This window comes from Mya arenaria, chromosome 15, assembly GCF_026914265.1.
Source record: "Mya arenaria isolate MELC-2E11 chromosome 15, ASM2691426v1".
Lineage (NCBI taxonomy): Eukaryota > Metazoa > Mollusca > Bivalvia > Myida > Myidae > Mya > Mya arenaria.
Window position 1 is genome coordinate 52,992,445 of NC_069136.1, and position 24,159 is coordinate 53,016,603.

Below are 24,159 nucleotides of genomic sequence, written 5' to 3' on the forward strand. Positions count from 1 at the left end.
GTTTCAATACCGATCGTACGAATTAAGATTGCAAATTTCAAGACGCAACCCCGTGTTTGGCGTTAAATGCTTCAATAAAACATTTATCGTATATATTTTACCTGTAACGTTACGGGTCACCCCGGGCACTCTTAAGCAGACTACGGTATATGATTAAGGTAACTTTTATATAGAGGGCCCGGACTCTTCTTTTCGGCATATACATAGGCGCTAATAGTCAATATTTACGGTGACCAAAGAAATAATTCTAATGCGTATATTTATCAGAAATGACATCAAAAAGTAATTCACTTTCAAACCTTATACAAAGATGCTGGCGAATTGGTTCATCATTGTAGGTTTTAACATGGCAGCAACATGGTTGAATCCAACAAACAATTTTATTACTTTATTTGCTAAAAACTGAAGTGTTTATGGCTATAAGAAACAGCTAATTCAACACTGAACGTACATAAGTGATAAAAACACAAACGCAAAATTGGATAGAATGGTAAAGAATTAATATTAATTATGTAAAAGCGATATAATACTCTATACAAATAAACTTAGCATGTGCATTTTCTAAAGCATTAAATGATCGCGAATTTCTCTCCGCCGAAAATTACCATGTGAACTTTGATTCAAGTGCAACATATACGGCATGTTAATCAACATAAAATAAACACCGACTGACGTCGTCAGCGATTTTGCGTACTCTGTTACGAATAACGCGGAATCTACAACTAAAGAAACGGACTTATTACAATATAAGGTGTTTATACATGAACATGTTGCATTGGTTTCACTTCAAGCGAATAGTTAAATCGAAACCTTAAAATACGCTCGCAATGTCTGCGTGGTGATAAACGAAACTCTTAGAAGAGTTGAAACTGAAGACCGAAGCTGTTATCAAGGCGATACAAATTGACTGTCTCTTCGTTCCAAAAAAGGCATTAGGATCATGTTGTGCTTAACTGATTAATGAGCCCATTTTGATTAGTTTATGTACAAATAGTAAGGGGCAAACCTACACGAATGGGATTAGTCGGAAACATGTGTCTTGGTTAAGTTGAAAATCACTGCATGCAATGTCAATTTCTTTCATATTTTGTGGAATCTGATTATGTCATGTACATAAATAGCTTTTAACTGGCACATAATTTTACCATTTCTTTTTTATCACGGCATAATCAGCTTGCTGATCGTTTGCATCTTTATTCCTACGAGGTTTTAGAGCACTGGAAGTATCATATCCACTATCGCCATCTGTTTCTGACTTTCCATAAACGTTATCCGTGCCAGAGCTCTTCAGTTCATGTTTGTTCAAATGGTTATATGTATTACTGTCCGCACCGAAATTATCATTGGGTTTGCCGTCGATCAGGTTATTCGAAATATCGTATTGATTTTCAGTTTGTCTGTACGACTTTGGCAGCCTTCCATGTTGATGAATATGATCGTACTCATTAGTTTGATGTAACGTGAGTTTGTTATAATTGTTATTTGGCTTAGCCAATCCAGACTTGGCTGGGCCCTTTTTGCCATCGGTTGTGTCGTAATCATTAGTATCTTTCTGCGACATTTCGGTCAAATCATAATGGTCAACATCGGTCGTATCTGGCTCTGCATAGTGTTCGGTCTCCTCCTTGGTTTCCCTATTAAACGTTTTTTTAAGCACAAAATAAGAATGATTTGAGGCTGTTAATTCATTTATTGTGTTTGTAGTAGATTCAAGTGTCGGTGTTGACACGAATGATATTTCTGTTCTTGTGTCTTCGTTGTGGTTGTCTTTTTCATCCTTTGGTGTGTAGCACTTTGTAAGAAGTCCCCTGTAAAGTCAAACAAACGTAGCATTTGCTTATCATTTAGAGTAGTATATGGTCAGTCGGATACATAAATTTATTTGAGCAATCATATAGACTATTGCATGACCTCTGACGACTTCTAGTCTCTTTTTAAGTTATGACCGAAGTTTACGACAACAACGCGGCTGTGGACGACGACATCAAAGATACTTAAGGCACTACTTCGTCTTTTCTTCGAAAATTAAACGAGGGAAATAATTTGTCTATAGCATGGAAATTAAACAAATACACGTTGGATCATTTAATCAGATTTAAATCCATGTTCACTGCATTATGTTTAAAATTTGTTCTTTGCATTATAATCGTGTTATAACTAAGATAAAGATGTTTACGTTCTTCCTAGTGCAGGATTTAGAAAAGTGCAAGGGATGAGGACCTTTTAAACATATAAGCAGCAAGATAAGGACATGTCGCTTAAACTGAAATTTGCCTTGTAGAGAAGTTATAAGCTATTATCCGTGTTTTTTTGAAACAATATTTTAAACGTTCGCGTTTTAATTCATCTGGGTAAATATTTTAATATATATATTTAAAAAATATGCTAAATAAACGAACCTTCTTTTCAAGAACACCAGCACAATGACCGTCACAATGATAAGCACTACCAGAGAAACGGACAAACCAACAAGGAGACCTGACGATGAGCCTGTGTAATAAAAAAAATAAGGCATTAGGGTGATTATGTAGTCACAATCATTGTGTGCAAGTGTGTGAGTTTCATCATGCGCAGTCAATATGCATTTAACATACCATTTTGTTTATTGCTCTTTTTTATTGTTGGTTATTATACAAGTTGTATTCAAATATGTTTTACGATGCGTACAACAAGTTGAACATTTTCAAAAGTTAATAATTCCTTTAAAATGTCACAAAGATTGGATGCCTGTTACAGAATGGTATATCGCGTCCCGTATTTAATTTTGTTGTCAATGTTTTTCGATGCGTTTAATGAACCGACATATACGTGTTGTTGCTCATTTCTGGACACTGCTAGGTATTTAAACGTCGTTTCATGGTTGTACACACTTAACCATTGCTTTTGGAACGGCTTTGTTAAGTTAAGTGATCAAATTCAACGCTCAAAAGTGATTTTTACCTTAACATTTCGAAACTTTTGAAAGAAAACACCACTAAATGTTCCGTCAGAATTTGTTGTATTATATTTTTGTAAGTATGACTATACCTCGTGCCCTATAAACAGGGTTTATAATTGGGCTTGTTCCTGTATATTTTATTGCATTGTTTATATAAATAATGTATAACAGTTTGAATTCGCATATGTGAATAGGGCGTCCATTATACTTAAATGTATCATGATTTATAGTTAATTAAGAATCTCGGCCGTATTAACAAAACCACTGAATTTTTGTTTCAACTAGGTGAAGACGTTTACATTATAGAATACTTGCTATACATATGACTTCAAAATAATCGTGTTGTCCCAAAAATGAAAATGGAAAAGTCGCTCCATGAATATGGTTGATTATAAACATACCCCCTTCGTCTTTATCTGGGGACGCTGCTGTTCCTTCATGTACCGGATGCGATATTGTCGTACATGTATTCAATGCTGGTGCTCGCGTCGAATGTGTATCTGTTGTTTTGACATTATTGGTTGACGTCACGTGTGATGTACGACCTACTGTGGTGTAGAGGTACGTAAGTCGCTAGGAAACCATAACTATATTACTTTATTTCCCGATATGGGCTGTATGAATATAATATTATATTGAAGCCAGTAAGCACACTTAAGGAACTAAACCAACCGTTAATACTGCTTGATAAAGTAGTTTCTGATATTACTTTATGTTCTTTAATTACTTAGCAACTAATATGAAGCAAAGAAAACAAAATTGAAAAAACAAAACAAAAACCAAACACGATGTATAAATAAATGCACTAATAAGCCCAAACAATTCAAATTCGTATAAAAGTATAACTCATTGTTTTCGATACTCCTTTATGATACGGAAGAACTGACAATTGAATTGAAAAGAATAATATATGTGACAACAATTGGTGATTTGTTTTGAAAACATTATTTTAACTACTATGGATTGTTGTCGTACACATTTACACCAAAGCAACTCTTGTTAGTCACTCGGTCATTGTTTATGGTTAATGTCCATAGAATGATGCCTATATTGGATGTTGGTTATTAAGGCATGTGTTTGCGATATTGAACGTTTATCGAAAGCAAATTGTGCCACTACAGGAGTGGAAGGGTCCTTAAATTTCTTTAAATCTGTCTATGAAGGAAATAGAAAAAACCAAGAGGTTCAAATAGTTGGATCATACCCTATGTTAGGGTAAGGGTATATCACTATTGTACACACTTTTAAATATAAAATGCCAAAGTTTAACATGTTCAATCAAATCAATGCACATTTTGTAGGAAACTACGGCAAACAAGTGTAGAGTAGGGAGGAAAAAAACTAGTTGAAACAAACAATTTATTTTTACGCCTTAAACGACGTATAAAAATATTGCCATTTATAAACGTTGGGGTAAACGACATGGCATGGTCAGTAAAAACCAAGAAAGAACTAACTGGGAATTTCAACCGGTTATGCTCAACCTCACACTTCCCCCAACATTTAGTATTAACAAATGATATTCCTGCTCAATTCGTATTTACCTCCTGTGCACAAGCTTTTTTTCGATTCACATTCGTTGGCAAATCTGACGTAAACAGTCTGGTTTTTCTTCTCCACATATGCATACGTCAAAGGTGGATTGGTGCTATTATCTGTAATGGATCAGTAAGTTTTATACGACGTTTGATCCAAACTAGCATAGACTGTCTCATGGTGCATATAGTTCTTTCATTTTAAAAGCACAGATATGTTTAAAATATCAGCAGAACAATCAAACTTTTCTATATTCTTTCAAAAAGTTGCATTATACTAAACATGAAGTCTTCCCTTGAGCGCGAATAACTACATGTTATACGAGTTATGTTGCGTATAGCACATACTTTCTCAATTTTACACATATTCTTTATTCAAACAATTATAACTTTGGTTTTTTAAGTATGTTGATATGTTTAAAATATCCGCAGAACATATAATGCAGCGTGTTGTGCCTTCTATCAGCGATGTGGTTAGACAGTCGCAACACCGAAGTAATTTCCTTCAAGTAGTTACCGAGCTTTGCTCCAGACAAATTCCAGGTGTACAACTCCAGGATGCATTCAAATTTAACTTTCAGTCATAGTTTCCGAGTTGTTTTCACAACCGTTGTTCGCAAATAAGAATAACTACAAACGTATCATCCAACACCACGTCGAAGGGGAGAAATGTAAGTCAACAGCTAATTATGGATTTGAACGAATGGACGGATGCAGCGATTTCGATAACTGATTAAAAATAAATCAAGAACGAATTTAAAGGTACTACTGCTACATTGAAAACATCAACATGCTGGAAAAGAACTTGTTTAGACATAAAAAGCGTTTAGCTATCATAACTACCCTTCCATTTCAACCATGTGTGATATTGATATGATAGTAAAATTGACAGAATCTCAAAATTATTTAGGAAATATAGTGACATTTGCTCATTTGCCTCAAATGCTTATTTTGTCTGTGCAGATAAAATTTCCTCGGTATCAATACATTTTGCAATGTTTCTGTAACGATAAACAGAGTATTTATTTAACAGGCAATACCTGTTCATAGCGAAAATACCCGGCAAACTAGTGTTCGAATCGAAATTGAACGAATGATCGAAAAATGGCACGTTTATATTTGAGCATCTGGTTGTTTTTACTTTATTATATAACAAAACATTCTTTGTCTTCATTAATTGATTGATAAATTGATAAATTTAACCTTAGTTTAGTGTCATTATGGAAATAAAAAAGCAATGCGGTACGTTTTATAGAAATTGTATTCTGATATCCTAATTTATTCGGCATCAACAACTTACACATACTAGGTATTTCAAACATGATATAACTTTCAACAACAGCTAGATCCCCTACCATCAAATTGCAATAATAAAAAAAATATTAAAATAAAAGAATTTTGTAAGGCTAACTTTTGATTCACATTTCATATTTGCAGAAAGAACAAAAATAATACATAATAGAAACATACCAAATTGACCCTTTTTCACGCTCAATTCGTTGTTCTATTTTTAAAGTCTATGTCGAATTTCAATTAATACGATATAGTATAATTTAAAGCTGAACAATAACATTATTATGAAAATGAACCCAGTTTATGGGGAAAAAATATGCCACGTTGAACAAAAAACAACATTAATTGTATAAATGGACTTTTATTTGCATAAACAAATACATTTACTGGTTGACAACAGTTTTTCTTGGAATTGATAATTTTGTTTTGTTTGCGTGAAAATTGTACTGTTTACAAGATATTTATATAAAAATTCGGAAAATGAGGCTTCGTTCTTTACAAACGGATACATTTATAATTAAACTTATTTATTCTATATTTCTGGCCCTATTTGCGTCAAATTACCAATCGAAGCTGTTTTACAAAATAATTTTTAGTTTATCGTGATTATTATACAGAATATTTCCTTAAAAAAGTCTCTGAACACTTCAAAATGAGGACATAACAAGCATTATATAAAAAAAGCGTGTTAGTGGATAATGGTTTTCGTTTATTATCTAAAATTTATTACAGCTCAAAATTGATGAGAAAAATAGAATTTTATTCGAATATTTGATAGTGATTTACAAATAATCCGTTTTTACACTTGAAACACATAAATTGCCCTAAAAATGCAATTACAGAAACCTTTAATTTTTCTTACGTCATTTATCGGTTCAGCTATTTTGATTTGCGTAAGGTCTGTTGGTGGTGTTTGTACTGGTAATTGTGGTGTTCGTACAGGACAGAATCTAAAATACAATGTCACTATAGGAAACGTTTTAGGCAAGATTAATACATTTATCTCATATCAAGTAATATACTGTGTTTCGCTGATGTTGAAAGCTAACTCACGTTTTATAATGAGTAACGAAATCTTCCACTGTGTTGAATGCTTAAACGTTTAAGCAATGTTATGCTATCAAAGAAACCACTTTAGCGAAATATTTATTCAAGCATCAAGTTCGTTTCGTTTTTCGTTACTTTTATGATGCGAAGATATATGTTTAACTGTGTTGCTCGCTCTTTTGGCGATTGTTAATCGTGATTACGAACGGGCATACAATTTTTAATATACTGATTGATATGTTTTTAACCTAAAATGTCACGATTCTTTTATTTAAGCATTTACCCAGGTGTAAAGTTAACTGCGGCCTTGAAACGCACTGCATTTTTTTTAAATAAAACACATTTTGTTATGTGTTTAAAGGGAACGTTTTTTTCGAATGGTTTTCATTCAAAGCATAGTTTTGTTAAAAAGCAGTTGTAGGCGACATTTGTTTAACCTGTTAACGTAAAGAACGTAAGTCAATAATAAGCATACCGTTGGTTGACCTGCTACGAAAACATATACAATGTCTTTACCATGGTAGTTGTCTACCTTTTACAGTCTTTATAACAATCACAGAAATAAACCGGTACATCCGCCCATACGTTAAAACAGTGGTAACAGTATGAATACATTAGACCGTTAACCCAGATATGATGATGTACATACCAAGTTTATCGTTCAAAGATATAATAGATTCTTTTTTCATTATTCCTGTCCAGTGGTTCTGCGCGTCCTCGTATGTGAAATTCACATTTTTAATACTTTGTATCGATGCAGGGAATTTTCCTTCAACGAAGCAGTTTTCAACAGCCGGGGTCCAATTTCCATAACCTGGATAATGTAGTTCCGCCACCGCGTTATATTCTATAACATATTAGTGCTTGCATTATGGTAACAAACAAATCACACTTTATTAAGCATCAAACTGTTAGATTTGGGTCACACGTACCTACATAGAAACTGAAAGGCTAAGTGTATTATACTACTAAAACTACTATTGCTGTTCCTGCTGCTCCTGCTACTAGTTTTACTGCTACTGCTACTTCTTCTTCTACTATTAATGCTACTACTGCTGCTGCTGCTACTACTACTACTACTACTACTACTACTACTACTACTACTACTACTACTACTACTACTACTACTGCTACTGCTACTGCTGCTGCTGCTGCTGCTGATGCTGTTGCTGCTGCTACTTCTCCTACATATACTACTACTACTGCTGCTGCTGCTGCTGCTGCTGCTGCTGCTGCTGCTGCTGCTGCTGCTGCTGCTACTACTACTACTACTACTACTACTACTACTACTACTACTACTACTACTACTACTACTACTACTACTACTACTACTACTACTCATAATAATAAGAAGAAGAATAAGAATAATAATAATGATACTACTTCTACTACTACTACTACTACTACTACTACTACTACTACTACTACTACTACTACTACTACTACTACTACTACTACTACTACTACCACTACTACTACTAAAAATAATAATAATAATAATAATAATAATAATAATAATAATAATAATAATAATAATAATAATAATAATAACATTAATAATAATAATTATATTTTAATAATTTAGCGTCAGCGTTTTTTATTTTAAAACTTTGGTCTAGACATAACTTGAAAATAGAAATAACCGGTAAATATACAATGTACATAAAACTATCTAAATATATAACATTTCAAATAGGTATTGATTTACTCAAAGATGATATTAACAGCCGAACATTTTCCTCGTGCACACATAATTGACTAGACCGTTCCTTGTGCATCATGGGTTGGATTTTGCGCCAAGACTGAATATGATTTTTAAATATCATAAGATGTAAATAGTTTCACCCTACAAATAATGATCGTTTTCAATATCATGTACTTTTCAAAGAATTTCTTTTAAACTAATGTCATGATTTTCCCTCAGCAGTACACCGAAAATGCACATATTCTCTTGAATATACAATACTTTAAAAGGTCCCCACGTTCATCAGGTTACCACAGGTATATTAACAACGGCGACGGGAGACTTGATATCCCGTGAGGTTACACGACGAAACCGACAGGCAAGATACAATTTTAACAGAGCAAGCAAAAACATGAAATTGATAACCATTCCTGTTATTTCAGCATGTATATTCTAGTCACAAATACCTAGTTAAAGGAATCAAAAAATAAATACTTTGTGCTCCTTATTTAAACATATTATTTTTATATTTGTTTGGTTCACAATGATGTCAGAATGATGTCAGAATGATGTCACAAACTAATTTAACAGAATCACCTTTTGGAACCAAAATGACTAAACAATGATAAGTATTATGGTTTCTCTAGTGATTGTTTTGGTATTTGAATTTATGTATCGGTACCCTATCATATTGGCGTGAAGTTTGTACCGTTTCCTATTGTATCGTGAGATGACTGTATTGTCTTATCTCTTATCAGTGAACGCCTGTTTTCATTAGCCTTTCCACGGCGAAACCGCGGTATGAATCAATGAATAGCTTGTAATATTAATATGTTGTGATGTTCCTTTGTCGTACTTGGTTCATAGTGACTTAATTTGTGGCCGTTGTATCGTAAATAAAGATGCTTTATTGAAGGATGTTTGGGCAAGTGTAAAGTTGGGATCTAAATACGATTATCGTTTCAAGGCAAAAATGGCCGTGTGGTATTCATGTGTTGATTCCTCATTTAGTGTATGTAATGCCTCATTGGGTGGCCACACAGCACAATTAATCGCAAATCAACTACATCAGAATTTTCAAGACTTAAATTGAATAAATACGACCACTATGTTATAAATGAACATTTGCAAACGCATAAAACATTTGATGTTATACATTTCCAAATGGCTAGTTTATAATACATGAATTGTCAGCATGTTTTTGGCTGTAATGCCAGCAATGGCCAATAATAAAACTTTTTTGTCCAGAGTTTTTAGTATGATTTTCAAAAAAAAAGAAAATCAGGAAATGTGGAACAGATATTTGTTACAAACGAGGCCATTCTATCAAACATTATGTTTTTATGTCATCAAGCATGGTAAAGCCTTTGGAAATTTAATAAATCACTTTGACCCCTCCCCCCCCCCCCACACACACACACATACACATAAAACAGATTGATGATGCTATTTTACGATTTTGTATTCCTGTATATGAAAGTAATGCTGTGATAGAAATGGATAGTTCACAAACACAGTTTGTTATGAATGGTGAAAAAACTATTTTTAGAGACTTTGTTAATGAAATGTATAGGTAAAACTGTATCATTTGCAATTAATAAGTCTTTAAAAATAAATAAACAAATATAAATATTGCTAAATGATATTTATAAAACTACAAAGTAATATGACAGAAGATAACAAAGAACAGTTACAAATCTTAGAGACGGAGCTAAATGAATTATAAAGCAATAAGCTTAGAGGCTTTATAATTAGATCTATAGCAGACTGGATAGGAAATGGGAAGAAGGCCACCTTTTTGCAATCTAGAAAAGAAAACTGTTGCTGATAAACATATACCATTTATTAAAATACATGATGATTCTTTTAGTTATGAACAAGATGAGATGTTGAAGGAGTCTTATATTTTTTTTGAAAATATTTGCAGTCAAAGAGCAAAAAGACCTAGACAACAGTGTTTAAAATGTATTAAACAAACATCAGTTAAGCTCCTTAGAGGGCGTTTAGACATATGCTGAACTATCATGTACTCTAAAATATATGAAAAATGATAAAAGTCTGGGATGGGATTGATTTACAGTAATTTTTTACAAAATGTTTTGGAAAATATCGGCAATTTTGTTTTAAGTTTAACTAACCATGCCTTTAAGTGTAATTTGTTTCATTGAAATATGAAGTTAGGTACGAGTGTGTGTATACCAAAGGAAAATAAACGTAAACGATCTTTGAAAAATTGGAGACCTGTTTTGTTTTACTAAACGTCATTTATTTTTTAAGCAACGATTGAAATGGTCATGTAAGTATAAGTTTTCGAAACAAACTCTCTCATGTTATATGCCGAAATCCTTTTAATATTGGATGACATATGGTCACTTCCTATCTTCATACCAAGGGGCTATTCAAAGGTACACTTAAAGATCATAGCAATTACTGGGGTGAATGCAAAAAGGAACCAAAACTTTTCTGTTTGGTTCCTTTTTGCATTCACGCAACGAATTGTGTACCCAGTTTTAGAATCAACCTTTTGTAACTGTGAGCCAGCCGACCAACAGTACGGTTAATCCAAAAAACCTTTTTGTTGAGTGGGTGGTAACAATTGTCAGGCTATGCAATTTTATTCGTTTTGCTTCAAAAAAGGTGGCAAAACCATAGAAATAGTTACCTGTAAAATATTTGTTGCTGCATAATAGCACTGGAGGGTAGTTTAAATTGCATGAGCCCCAATAATAATCATTTCCAGCTATGTGTCTATACGCGTAGTAGAACAGAAGGCAGTTTCTGTGAATGTCTTGTGAATGTTCGCTAGGAGGAACTGAAATATAAAGGCTGAGGAATCAGCCAAGAACAAAGAACAGCATGTGCAATCTCTTATTTAAATTAAATATCAAGTTTTATTATATACCCGTCATAAATCCACAAGCATAACATATCGCAAAATACGGTAGTCCGTACTCCACTCCAGTGCAATAGGACCGTATTCCACTCTTGTGGCGTCACGTCATAACAAACATCGTTTCACGATGTTAAAATGACGTCATAAAACAAAATAGTGCGTCGTTAAAATGACATTTATTATGAAAACATGTGGCTTTTAAGTGATCTAAACAGTAATGTATATAATAAAAGGGTTATTAGAACTGCGTTTTGATCCGGAATGTCGTATTTGACTCTCGTAGATTTTTGCAGATTCTGATTTCACGAGGCGCAAGCCACTCCACTCAAGTCGAATACAACCTCCCGGATCAAAACGCTGTAATAATAACCCTATTAAGTTTCAATGACAACTATCAAACTCTATTTGATTTACGCCTCTGTTTGAAAAGATCCCTCTGATGTATTAAGCTTATTCGGGAAGCTGACATACTTTATTGTGCTTATTACCGATGAATATCTCTTTAATGTAAGCAATGTATTCATTTGTTAGTTTCGCCTGAAGGTAAACATAATAAATCAATGTCTTAGTACCATTTTCAACAGTGTAAAATGAGAATATGTTGGTGTTAGCTGTGTGACCACACGGATATTGATCAGCTTCCTCACATTTTTCTGTGCACGTTTGTTCCTGCAGGTGTTTACAGGCACATTTACATCGCAAACCCTGAAAAATATTCATACATCAAGACCTAGTTCTGAGCTATTTTGAACATCGGTTTAATGTTATACAAGTAATGCCCCATCAGTCAGTTAAAACATCAAGACATAAGCGTCTAAAAGAGGAGTTTTACGATTTACGATTCAAAGCAACGGAATTAAACTTGAATGTTAGTTCGATATTTTTCAAAGTAAGAATTTATGAATTAAGAATAAAGATTTTCAGTGCAAACATTCGTTTCGCATGGCTGATATGTTATATTCGTAAATATCGAGCAAAAATGATGACACAATGTTATCTTCAGGGACATAACTAAAACTCTAACCAATTTACTCTTAAGATGCACACTATTTAAAGTCTTACAAACCGCACACAAAAGACAGAACGCTACAAGACAAACCACATTTCATAATAAAAAAACGGTGTGGGGCTGAGAATCAAATTGTTATAGTTGATGAATTATCATTGCAAAAATTAATATTTTTGAAATAGTTGCGTTAGTCCTTTGATTACAGGACATATCAGACTTCTTAGACTTCTTTAACTTAAATTAAAGAATAATTTATACAGTCATCGGTTTGAATATGTGTTTACTCGTTCCGGAACCACTCACCGTTGTTGACTTTTGTATACCGAATGTTTTGCATCCTGTTGTACGTCTACACTCACCCAGAGTTGAAACAGAATATTCGGCTCCACCATTCAATTGGCCACATCCTTCAAAACAATTTGCTAGTGGGAGAAATTTACTGACAAATCAAACCAACTGTAGTGAATAATATTTTTTATCAAAACTTTAAATATTAAGCAGCTTGCTAACCCCAACTATAGCGAAAAACCTTAACCTACAACCGACAGGAAATATTTATTTAAATTTATACAAAGCATAATGCCAAAACAGTTTTTAATAATCGATTCTGATGGAAACAGGCAGTTCTGTCACTATATGCCTTGTTAAATAGGCACAAAATACCTTCTGTCTTGGACAGTTCTGAACTCCAAACTAGATTGCTCGAACGTGCATTGGCCAGATTTTAAATGAGAGAGTTTTCAAAAAAAGAATTGCCAGTCACGTTTGCAATTTATTGTGCTCGTTTCGAGCCCAACTACATCGTTTTTATTCTTCTATATTAAAGCTGGCACTCGTAACGATAAGACATTCACCATTTTTGGGTTGAGTATTGTTAGTCAATATATTATATGAGTTGATGTTTGTAATTGATTACAATCGTCCTAAATATATAAATCTGTCAATTATTTCGATTTCGAAAAAAAAACACTCGTCGGCGTATATATTTATTAGAGCATATAAGTTCTAAACCCTCAGAATGGCTTTTACGAATGACTGAATCGCACTTTAGAAGAGATATCAATATTTAAAATTCATCAAAGATATTAATGCTACTTGATTGTTCTTAAAACCGTTTCAAAAACAATTCTGTCATGAAAATAAAAAAACAACAACAACATTATTCAATCGGACCTATTTGGTTATACATGTATGTATATTTACATTAATACGTGCATTAACTTACCAACATAAGCATAACTTATCCATGTTTTGGCATATCCAATCCAAAATCCATTGTCTTGATCATCTGCATTTGTAAGAAATTCCAAACCATTTTCAACAATGCATGAACCATCATCTCTGCAGGTTATATTTGGTTCTGCCAAGGTACATCTAGACTCGTTCCATTTCGTTTCATCTTGTGAAACAAAAACTCCCTGACCTGAAAATTCCAGGCATGTTGATGTATATTTCATATAAATAGTAACTGATATATTTCTAACAATTTTAAATAGCAAAGGAGTTTGTGCATTCAACCACGAGAGTATGTTTATATGAATTAACAGTTTGTACTCTTTATATAGCACATTATAAACAAATTGAATAACAAATAAATGTACATTATTCTAACGTTATAATTAAAGAAAAGCCTGTTTGTCACTGTAGTTTTCATTGTATTATTGATTAGCAGTTGTCTATCAATAGAGATCTGAAATGTTTCGTTTCGTTGTAGTCTGTTATAAAATATAGTTTTACTTTAACATTTTAAAAACTATAACACTAAAGGATGTCTATGGCGTCATGCATTTCTCTTTCCCCACGCTGCATTATTTTTCTATAATACAGTGAAAACTATACGGACGCGCTCAGTCGTCGAAAATAAAAACAACAACACCAATAGGCTAAAATGGCCTTATATCGCTCACCATATTAAAATGACAAGTCAGTGATTATAAAGGCTGATCAACGGCAACTACATGAGACTACAAACCAATTATAAAAAAACCTTTGCCTTGTGGTTTAAGAGAAGACGATGTTTAAATTTTACACTATAAAAGTATAAACAAAACCTAAAATAACCTGGGCATGGCAAGCTATGACCTCATGGACATAACTAGAACAATTTTGGTAAAAGACCACTACGTAAGGCTACATACCAAATATGATAGTTCTTGGTCATGCACTTTCAGAGAAGAAATTTCAAAATTTACTATATAAGTTCATAGTAATCCTTGGACCCATGAGGCTGCATACCTAATAACCCGGGACCATGCGGTCTCAGAAAAGAATATCTTTAAAGTTTGAAATTGTTAATCACGGACAAATGACGCCGAGCTAACAATAGCTCACATGTCTATGAACAACTGCCAAAAGGCACTATTTAATTATTTTGAAGGGGTATAAATATTTTATTTATAATTTGTCATCTGCTAGAGAATGTCTTTATCAAACATATAAAATAAATAGTATGGATATTTTACGTAGAATCAAAGCAACCAAATGTTGTTGAACAAGTAAAACATTAAGAACGTGCAATAAAACATGACACGAGGTTATTATACTAGCAAATAAATGCTTTAAATCTCCTCGATCTTCCTATCTTACCCAATGATAAACCATCTTTGATGGGAAGTTTCCTACCGAATGTGAAGATTTCTCGATAAATCTTGCCGATTATGTTTATTATTCGAAAGTGCCTGATTGAAAACTATAAACTAAATGTTATGAAACAGTTAAACTAATTTTGTATTTAAGCACTATGTTGATCCAACCATTTCTTATTCAAACCTGACTGCATTTTTTATTCGAGTAATTACGATACCTTTTCACTTATTCCGATGAAACTTTAGAACTTAAGGTTTAAAACACAACATACTAAAGAGTTTTAATTCATCAAGTTATTCTTACCGTTTGTAAAAATTTAACAACATGTCGTGTTTTAATGTTTTTTATATGCTTTCTTATCTTAATAATCATAATAAATTAATGACCGTATACCTATATCTAATGAACTTTCTATATTAAGAATGAGTTTTTCATTAGCAGTCGTTCATGATAAATACATTAGTTTATGTTTATGTTTGAAACATTTTGTATATATGAATAAATATATCTAATCAAATTGATATTTCAGTTGAACAGTTGTTATATTGAAAAGGCACAGTACCTTTGCAAATCTCTCCCAAACAATACAGAATGGCCACAATTAAAAGATTCAATGAATTCATTTTGTGTTACTCCATATCACTTATAACTTCATTCAGGAAGATGAAAACCTGGTGACGCGATCTCAGGTAAAAATTAGCATACATTGACCGGTTGTTGTAAACTTCCGTGTTTGTGAGCACTTTAAATACTAGAGTAGTCACGTAATATACATTGATAAGACCTCGATGATTTAAAGCGAAACTTTTATCTATTTATCTGTTTAGTGTCACTTAACGCATCATATGTGTATACTGAACTGCCTTTTTGTCCATGAAACCGCAGTATATTGATAGCAATTTATGGGCTCTCAAAAATAGTTTGAAGGACCAAAATATAAAAGGTTTTAAATATCGTTTTATATTTAGTTTTGAAGTTTAATATTCAGCAAGCATAATACATATATCCTTTGAAACATGTAACAAGGAGTTGAGCAATTTTCATATTATTTTCGGAAGTGTTTGTTTACAAAATAAAAATATTTTTGTTTTAAGATTTACTCGACTACACGATCAGCAATGCCTTGTACTTAAACGTAACAAACGTTCTGCTCAGGCAAACATTGATGTTTTAATTGTCAGTCTCGTTATTATCTAATGATGGGAAGACCGTCGTTTGAATATTTCCCAGTATTGTTTAAATGAGATGAAACAACACAGACGAAACCAATAGCGAAAATGGGGTAAAACATCAAATGCTGAACATGGTCACCATCGAGGGAAAATATATTGTGTGTGTTTTTAAAAAAAATAGTTTTTCTATACCTTCTCTGTTTATAATTATGTCCTCATTCGTTTGTTTAAATAATACTTAGTACGCAGATTTCCAGCAACACTATTCAGATGTGATGCAGTTCCAATAAATATGGCTTTCGAGATTTTTCGCTGATCGGCAATTACTAGCATTAACATTCGCTGGCTGGGCTCTTTGAGTGTTTAAATATTTTTTTCTACAATAACATTTTTAATATTGTATAGCTCTTCCTTTATTTAACATATCTTTTGCATTAAATTGCCTATTGTTGTATTAAATTGCGTTACGTGAGTGAATATCAGATACTTGATACTGATAGTAGTGATGTTCTGATAATGCTTACATCTTTTAGGCTTATGTGATCTATGACGTTTTTGTGTAACTTGCTACTATGCTACATGTATGTACGCTATGACTTTTGTAAATTAAAGTTTGTTATGTACATTATATTTATATATCTATGTTTTATAGTCTACTTGTAAATATGTTATGCTCTCCGTTACTGGAGGAATAAAACGTATCTATCTATGTATATCAAATGTATTTGTAGTTACGATTTGTTTGAACATTGCATTAAATATGTCTCATAAACAAGCTGATATCAGTCAAGTATTGTTCGTATATTCATGTATCATTAGCCGTATGCAATCGTACCGTAAAGGGATTGTTTGGTTTAAGTGTGTGCTTCATTTTATGATATATGCATGTTGGGCAGCTTATAAACTAACCAAAGTGTGTTAATCACCAGTTGTATTTATTTAAAGAAGGTGATATATGTTTATACAATCACTTAAACGCATCATCATATTTCTTATCTATAACTAATACTTTACCAAACAAACAATGTCAGACAAATGATCATTCTCTTTTTCTCAAAAGATGTAGGTTATTCTTAAAAACCCTGATGAATACATTATTAAACTATCAAAGAGGAAAAACATAATTAACTTTGAATAATCGAAGTCACCCAAGTCACCTAACAATAGAACTGGACTATTAAACAATAAAGCACTGATTTTAATTAGAATATACATGTACCTAATGTGACAACATTTATGGCAAATCTAAAGAAAGGACGTGCAGTATAATGATTATTTTGGAAATTTAAATACAAATAGTAGAAAATACGCTATTGTCTTTATATGACCGGAAGAAATATGCATTTCTTAACAACGCAATGAACTATGCGTCGTATTTTCAGTTGATGACATCATGGTATTCTGAGCGTGTGGCCATTTTTCTGAAACATTAAAAATTACTTTTGATAACAGAATATCAGACAAAATTTGATCTACATCAATGACACCAAGTGTTTATGTTGTGCGAACTGTTGAAAATAAACAAGGCAATATAAATCTTTGAAAAGTTAGAATAATGGGATGCGGATAAAATAAAATAAAATGATGAAAAATTAAAAACTACAATATTGGTTTAATTTCTTTCACGACATAGAACCAACATCAACTTCTTCCTATGATAAAAAAAAAACTTTAAAAGATAATCAATTATCTGATTATTGAAGTTAGTAAATTAGGTTCAGTTACAGCATCTTGGTTTCGAAAAGTTTGTCTAACACACATAAGGGAAGTCAAAAGCACAGAGGAGAAATAATAATAATAAAAAAATTAAAGTCTGTTAAATGTCATACAATATTATGACATTCGCGCCGATAATTCAAACAAGAAAATGTACTTGAATTGAGAAGGCAGGGGTTACAGACAACGCCAGCCGGTTTGAAATCAACTCATGTATAAAACCTTGAATTAATCTGCAGGGCTTATAAACTATAAATCACTTCCTATTGTTAGTAATTCCTAACTGTAGCTAATGTCTCAGATATTTTCTGAATATGCTATAACAGAATGCAATACCGAAGCAAATGACGGGGGCGAGCCGAGGAGATGATACCTTGCTGGGAAATGGATAGAGGAACCGATTCAGAATATGTGTGAAAGGGAAAAGGAGAGGAACGGAAATCAAGGAAAGTGCCCGATGATACGAGCGTTGCCGATGGGGACCTTGTGCAATGTGTGCTGGACGACCAGGCTGGATCTGTTAGTATCAGTCAATGAGTGCATTGTTTATGTGTTTACATTAAACCGGCTGAGGACTAGACACACAGGAACGCGTTTTTCTTTTTGTTTTGCCTTTATACTTCACTATAAAGATTATAATGTGCCTTTTACGATTTAAACTGTTGGTATATCATTGCACGTTAAGACTGGATAGACATCTTTAAATACATAACATTAAACATGTTAAGATGAAATATCTATTCAACGGTTGATTACGTTCTCTAACCTATTCATTCCTGAACGATACAGTATGTTTTGGCATAAAAGCTCGAACGAGCTCTTTAAACAGTCATTTCTCACTATTTACTCCTGACAACTAATTCACATCGAAATATGTTTGGCTCAAACATTTTATAACAAATATTTAACAAATCTGATCTCAACTCTTTATCTCGATCAAGAACAATAATTAGCACAACCAGATCGCAGTACTTTCTCCAGCTACGACCCTTGTAGTATCCAAATTTGACATTCATAATTATTGTACACTAGGGTTAGATTTATTGGTTAAGTTTTCCTATTAAGAAAAGGAAGCCCAAAGCACTGGTTTATGTGTACACCATAATGTTCAATAGTAATACTTCGTTTATATTAATTTCTTGTTTCAGATAACTTACTCCGAAATTTCATAAGACTTAGAATGGATATTAAAATGTTTTTTTTTCGAAAGGCGAAAAACGATAAATGAACATAACGAGCTACTGAGCTTGTTTCTGCAGCTTTTTGGATATATATTATGTTTATTCATATGACAGTGATTACCTACTGACGGTTAAGGTGTATACATACAAAACGAATGTGCTTTTGTACAAGAATCCTTGATATTCCGTTTATGGTACAGGGGTTGGGTGGCAGAAAAAAATGAAGATGGTAGGAATATCTCGGGGCGATTGGAAGTGCTATATTAGCATCTTATGTGTGAATTAAATACATTACAATCTCGAAAAGAAAGCGTATGCCAGGATTTGATTCACCAAATAGTATTTTGGAGCGCTTAAAACCTAGCCTCATAGTTTGTTTGATATTCATTGAACGCCAGTCTGCTGCTCCAAATGGAACAAAGCGAACGGTCACCCAGATAAAAATACATTTGAAGACAAAGAGATGCATTATCAAATCAACGAGGTTATTTCCTATCACTGATACGAACTCAATCCAACTTTGAATTATTTTTTAACCAAAATGCATTTTTGATTACTTTTTGATACGCCAGGTCACCTCTAACGGTAAAGACGTTCATCCTACCACTGACCTTTCTGAAAAATGGTTTCACTAGATTCTCAGATCTCTAAACATATAAGATAATAGACAAACACAATTCATTTTGTATTTACTACTCTCAACTTTACTGCTATATATTTATGACTAATTTTACTACTACCGTGCTGAGTATACATCCGATGCATTCCAGTTGTATTAACGTTTGCTAGTACTGCATGTAGCTTAGTGATATTTTTCTGTATTAACCTCATTTATTCTGTATATTATGGTATAATCCTGTCTCATTTAAATATTACATCTGTGTAATGCCTGTGCTGTGTTTATTATAATAACTACCTTGCTTATTCCCCGCCTGATCAGTTTTATCCAACAGATTGATTTTTAGAAATTCTAAATATTTAGGTTTGTAATGAAGTTTTAAGGTTTTTATATACTGACATTCTATATAAGATACTTATTCATAGTTCAATTTCGTAGTCCATTTGTCCTTATTTAGATTATATTCAAATATTATGCCATGAATAGTTTATTTTAGTATCTATGGTCAATTTGTAGATGATCTTATAATTTGTAGATGGTACTTTTATTTACCTTACTCGAGTTATATCTAATTTTATAATAAATATAAATGTGTTAAGCTTTTTCCAGCTCAAATTGAAAGCTTGAATGTGTGAGCAAGATAAGTTCGGAACAATTCACGTCGTAAAACCATCATTTGAAGGACAGACAAGAAGCAAGTGGTACTCGTCTTCTATGACACTGTTTCCTGTTCTCGGTCATAATGGACAGAATCGAAGTTCCCGTGCAATATTTAAGTGTCGTCCTTTTTCTGTCATAAGCGTATGCCCAGAGCAAAGTTTGCAAAACTCCTCTTTCAATGATATGGTAGGTCGTTTGACAAATATCGCTCTGGACCCGGAAAGATTTAATAGTGTTTATAATGTTCATCTTTTGGTAACGACTCTTTATCTGCATGCAACTGTTGCAGGGAACAGTCTTTCAACCTGTTCGTGAACGTTTTACGAATATGTTTGGTTGGCCAACATCTTTGGCTATCCATGCGTGTTCAAGTATATTTAAAGGTGTGTTGCCCAAATAATACAACCTACATGATCCATATTCAAAAGCATTATGTAACACAACAGTGTATATTTATTGCTGGTCTTGTGTATAATTTTGATTCAATATCTTACACATTTAAAATAAATTGTCAACATTGGTATTCTACCACACTCGCCCAGAGCAAAGAAGTTTGTCACTGTTCTATTTAGCACACACAGTTTCATACGTAAATCGAAATGCACTCGTTCTATGTTTTGGCAGTATTTGTATTCACAAATTTCTAAGGAGTAACATAACATTGGCGTCACCATAGAGTCGTTGTTTAAACACATCTTTGATATGAAAATGATTTTGGTAGCCAAATATGATTTAAATTGCTCTTATTGCTTGTTTTTAGAGATGATCGGTTGTCATAGTCCATCTTAGTTTAGGCGTTAAAATGAGCCGAAGTACTTATATGACGACACCCTGAAATACCATCACTTTTGATTTCTCCGTATTAACGTTAGTATTTTATAATGCTTCAAGAGCTTATGGTTGTTGTATTAATACACCCGCCTCTTAAAAGAGATTATTGTGTCGTGTAGCTTGTACATTTTATGTTTTACCTGTAAGTGATCAAAGCTTCTGTATGAGGTTTCTGTACGTTTGTGTCTCTTGTTCAGTGTCGTTTAAGTCCTTGCCTTGTGTGTCTAAACAAGGTTTACTTAGGAATTTGCGACTTCTGGGCTTGCCTCTGTAGTTGTCATTGTATCATTGAGGTTTACTTGTGAAAACACCAAGAAGTGAAATCACAGTTAAAACAATATGTGATTTTATGCGTTGTTTTCCTTTTAAGGGAAAAATAGTTTGCTTCTTCTCCTTTGGGGGCCGAATCGAAATTGTAATTATTTTAGCGTCATATATTTAACATTTTGCTACATATTTGAGTGGATTCAACTTTAACAAGTAGTTACAATAAACATAAAAGTAAGAATGTTCAATGATTGTGTTGCCATTCGTGACATTCTTACAGATTTAAGTGACTCACCTCAACAAATAAACAGGGCTTATTCAATGTATATAACATGACTACTCTAGTATTTAACGTGCTTAAAACACGGAAGTTTTATTTAACCAAATTTATATATCTTTTACCTGACATCACTTACCGTCTTCAACGACCTGAAGGAAGTTATAGGTGATGTGAAGTTACACAAAATGAATCCATTGGATTTTGTTATTGTGATAATTTTGTATTGTTTGGGAGAGATTTGCAGAAGTAATGTGCGTTTTCGATATAACACTCGTTCAACTTTAGTATCAATTTTTAAGATGTATTTATTCATTCAATTTAAATATTTAACATAAAGATATGTATTAAGCATGGACATCGATTTATGAAAATGACTGTTAAACAAAAACTCACTTATGATTTATGAAGCTCATTATATATAAGTCGACACTAAAATTGAATTTACTGCCTATAATGTAGTACGATTATTCAGGTATGAAAAGCATACAAAAGAACATTATTAAAACACGACATGTTGTACATTGTATACAAAAGGCAAACATTAATTCATGAATAGAATTTATTAAGTACGGTACATTTTTCAAACCTTTGCAAAACTTCGTCGCTAAATTTGTTTTTAAATGTGATACAGACCATCAGAATTTCTTATTTTATGAACCTACTTAATATATAAGTGAACGAAATAACTCAATGAGTATCATATACATTACTGAAACCAATAAAAGAATCAATGCTGGAAGAATGCGTTAAAGGTAGTGTATTAACTCAAACAAAAGATGCATTCCAGATTTAGTGACTATTGGCCAGATCAACAAAGTGCTAAAAAGTGAAGTTTAGTTTAGGGTTTTCAATCAGGCACTTTCGAATGATACACATAATGGACAAGATATGTCGTAAGTTTGTCACATTAGGTTTTAAACCAATAATCCATCATTGGGTCAGATAGGTAGATCGAAGCGTTTCGTAACACAGTTTGACTAGTATGATGATCTCGTGTTATGCTATATGGCACATTTTTTTGTAGTTCAACTTGTAAACAACGTTTGGTCGCGTTGATTATAGTTACCAAGAATATTCATATTATTTATTTTATTATTTAATTTTTATATGTTTGGTTTGAACATAAGTAGAAATAATGCAAACATGATATTTATATCCCTTTAAAAAATTGAATTGTGCCTCTTTACAGTTTTTTTTTAAACTAATATGAGCACAAAGAACTCAATGTGAGTTTTTGTGATCGCACTTAGTCCGTGATCAACATTTTAAAACTTTAAAAGTCTTCTTCTCTGAGTCCGCATGACCCAGGGTTATTAGAAATGCGACCTCTTGCAGTAGTCCTTCTAATACCAAGATTGTTCAAATTATGTCCATGAGGTCAAAACTAGCCCCTTATACCAGGTTTTCTATATTATAACACTTATATAGTATTATCTTTACCAGGCCTCTACTAAAATTGTTAAAATTATGTTCCTGTGGTCAAAAGTAGCCCTGCTACAGGGGTAACATTTTTTTAAATGCTTATATCAGTAAAATCTTTATAAATATTCTCATCTGAAACCGCCTGGCCGAAACCTGTTATATTTTGTGTGCAACCTCATGAAGTGGCCCATTACCAAGATGGTTGTGCCCCAGGGGGTCAAAAATGGCACCGCCCTGGGTTCCAAGGCTTTCTATTTAATTATATTGTGACTGAAACAGCAAGGTCAATACTTTTGATAATTGGTTAGTAGCCTCACGTAGAGGCCGTTTACCAAGATTGTTAAAATTATGCCCCTATGGTCAAAGCCGTCCCAGCCCGGTTGTCAAAGGTTTTATATGTACTTGTATAGTAAAAGTCTGAAAAACTTCTATGCAATCGCATGGTCCAGACATTCGATAAATGTATGTAACCGCACGTAATGCCCTTCTCTCATTGTGTTCAAGTATTATCTCTGGGGTCAAAGCTGGCTATGCCCCGGTTGTTCTAGGTTTTTTTTATATACTCATATAGTAAAGCCTCTTCTCTAATACAACATGGCCAGGATGTTTCGTAATTAGTATGAAGCCTCACGTAGTGGCCGTTTACCGTAAACATACCCTTGTCTCAGGTTTTCTAATTTCTTATAGAGTTGTATTCCTTGGCAACCAATGAACCCCTTAATAACTTCCGTAGAAAGCACTTACTTCGCAACCCATAATCTCATAGACAGTTACAGACTTACTTACCACGCACTCAATCCTTTGGCACCCGATGACCTACTTAGAACCCAATTTATTCCTTAGCAACTTTTTTTTTCTCAGCTACTACCCTATGGCTTCTTAGCAACCTATGACTTCCTTAGCTTCAAATGACAACTAAAAACAGTCATAGCAACACATGACTTTTTATAACAAATTATTCTGATAGCATCCAATGACCACCTGATGTCTTTCCTTTAGCGACCACTTAATTCTTAGCAAAATATA

At 33.1% G+C, this 24,159-nt stretch overlaps 1 protein-coding gene across 3 annotated transcripts; it reads right to left on the reverse strand.

Annotated features, from left to right (window-relative positions):
• Positions 1-373: 373 nt before the first annotated feature.
• On the reverse strand, positions 374-15,691 carry LOC128219817 (uncharacterized). Of its 3 annotated transcripts, none has more exons than XM_052927873.1 (10): positions 15,548-15,691; positions 13,625-13,822; positions 12,703-12,806; positions 11,963-12,095; positions 11,160-11,309; positions 7,463-7,660; positions 4,483-4,593; positions 3,340-3,486; positions 2,400-2,490; positions 374-1,808 (listed from the first exon to the last, which is right to left on the reverse strand). In XM_052927873.1, exons 1-10 carry the CDS (start codon positions 15,606-15,608, stop codon positions 1,142-1,144), a joined length of 1,860 nt encoding a protein of 619 aa, XP_052783833.1. In that variant the 5' UTR covers positions 15,609-15,691; the 3' UTR covers positions 374-1,141. The 3 variants fall into 3 exon arrangements, with proteins under 3 accessions (XP_052783833.1, XP_052783831.1, XP_052783830.1); XM_052927871.1 differs by having other exon boundaries at positions 3,340-3,483; positions 12,703-12,821; XM_052927870.1 differs by having other exon boundaries at positions 12,703-12,821.
• Positions 15,692-24,159: the final 8,468 nt, after the last annotated feature.

Bases quoted from the DNA above. Each gene is read 5' to 3' on its own strand.
- LOC128219817 (XM_052927870.1), bottom strand. From the start codon at position 15,608: ATGAATTCATTGAATCTTTTAATTGTGGCCATTCTGTATTGTTTGGGA. The intron at 12,822-13,624 runs GTAAGTTAATGC...TTCTCCCACTAG, and splicing joins GATAAGTTATGCTTATGTTG to CAAATTGTTTTGAAGGATGT. The intron at 3,487-4,482 runs GTAAATACGAAT...TCTACACCACAG, and splicing joins AAAAAGCTTGTGCACAGGAG to TAGGTCGTACATCACACGTG.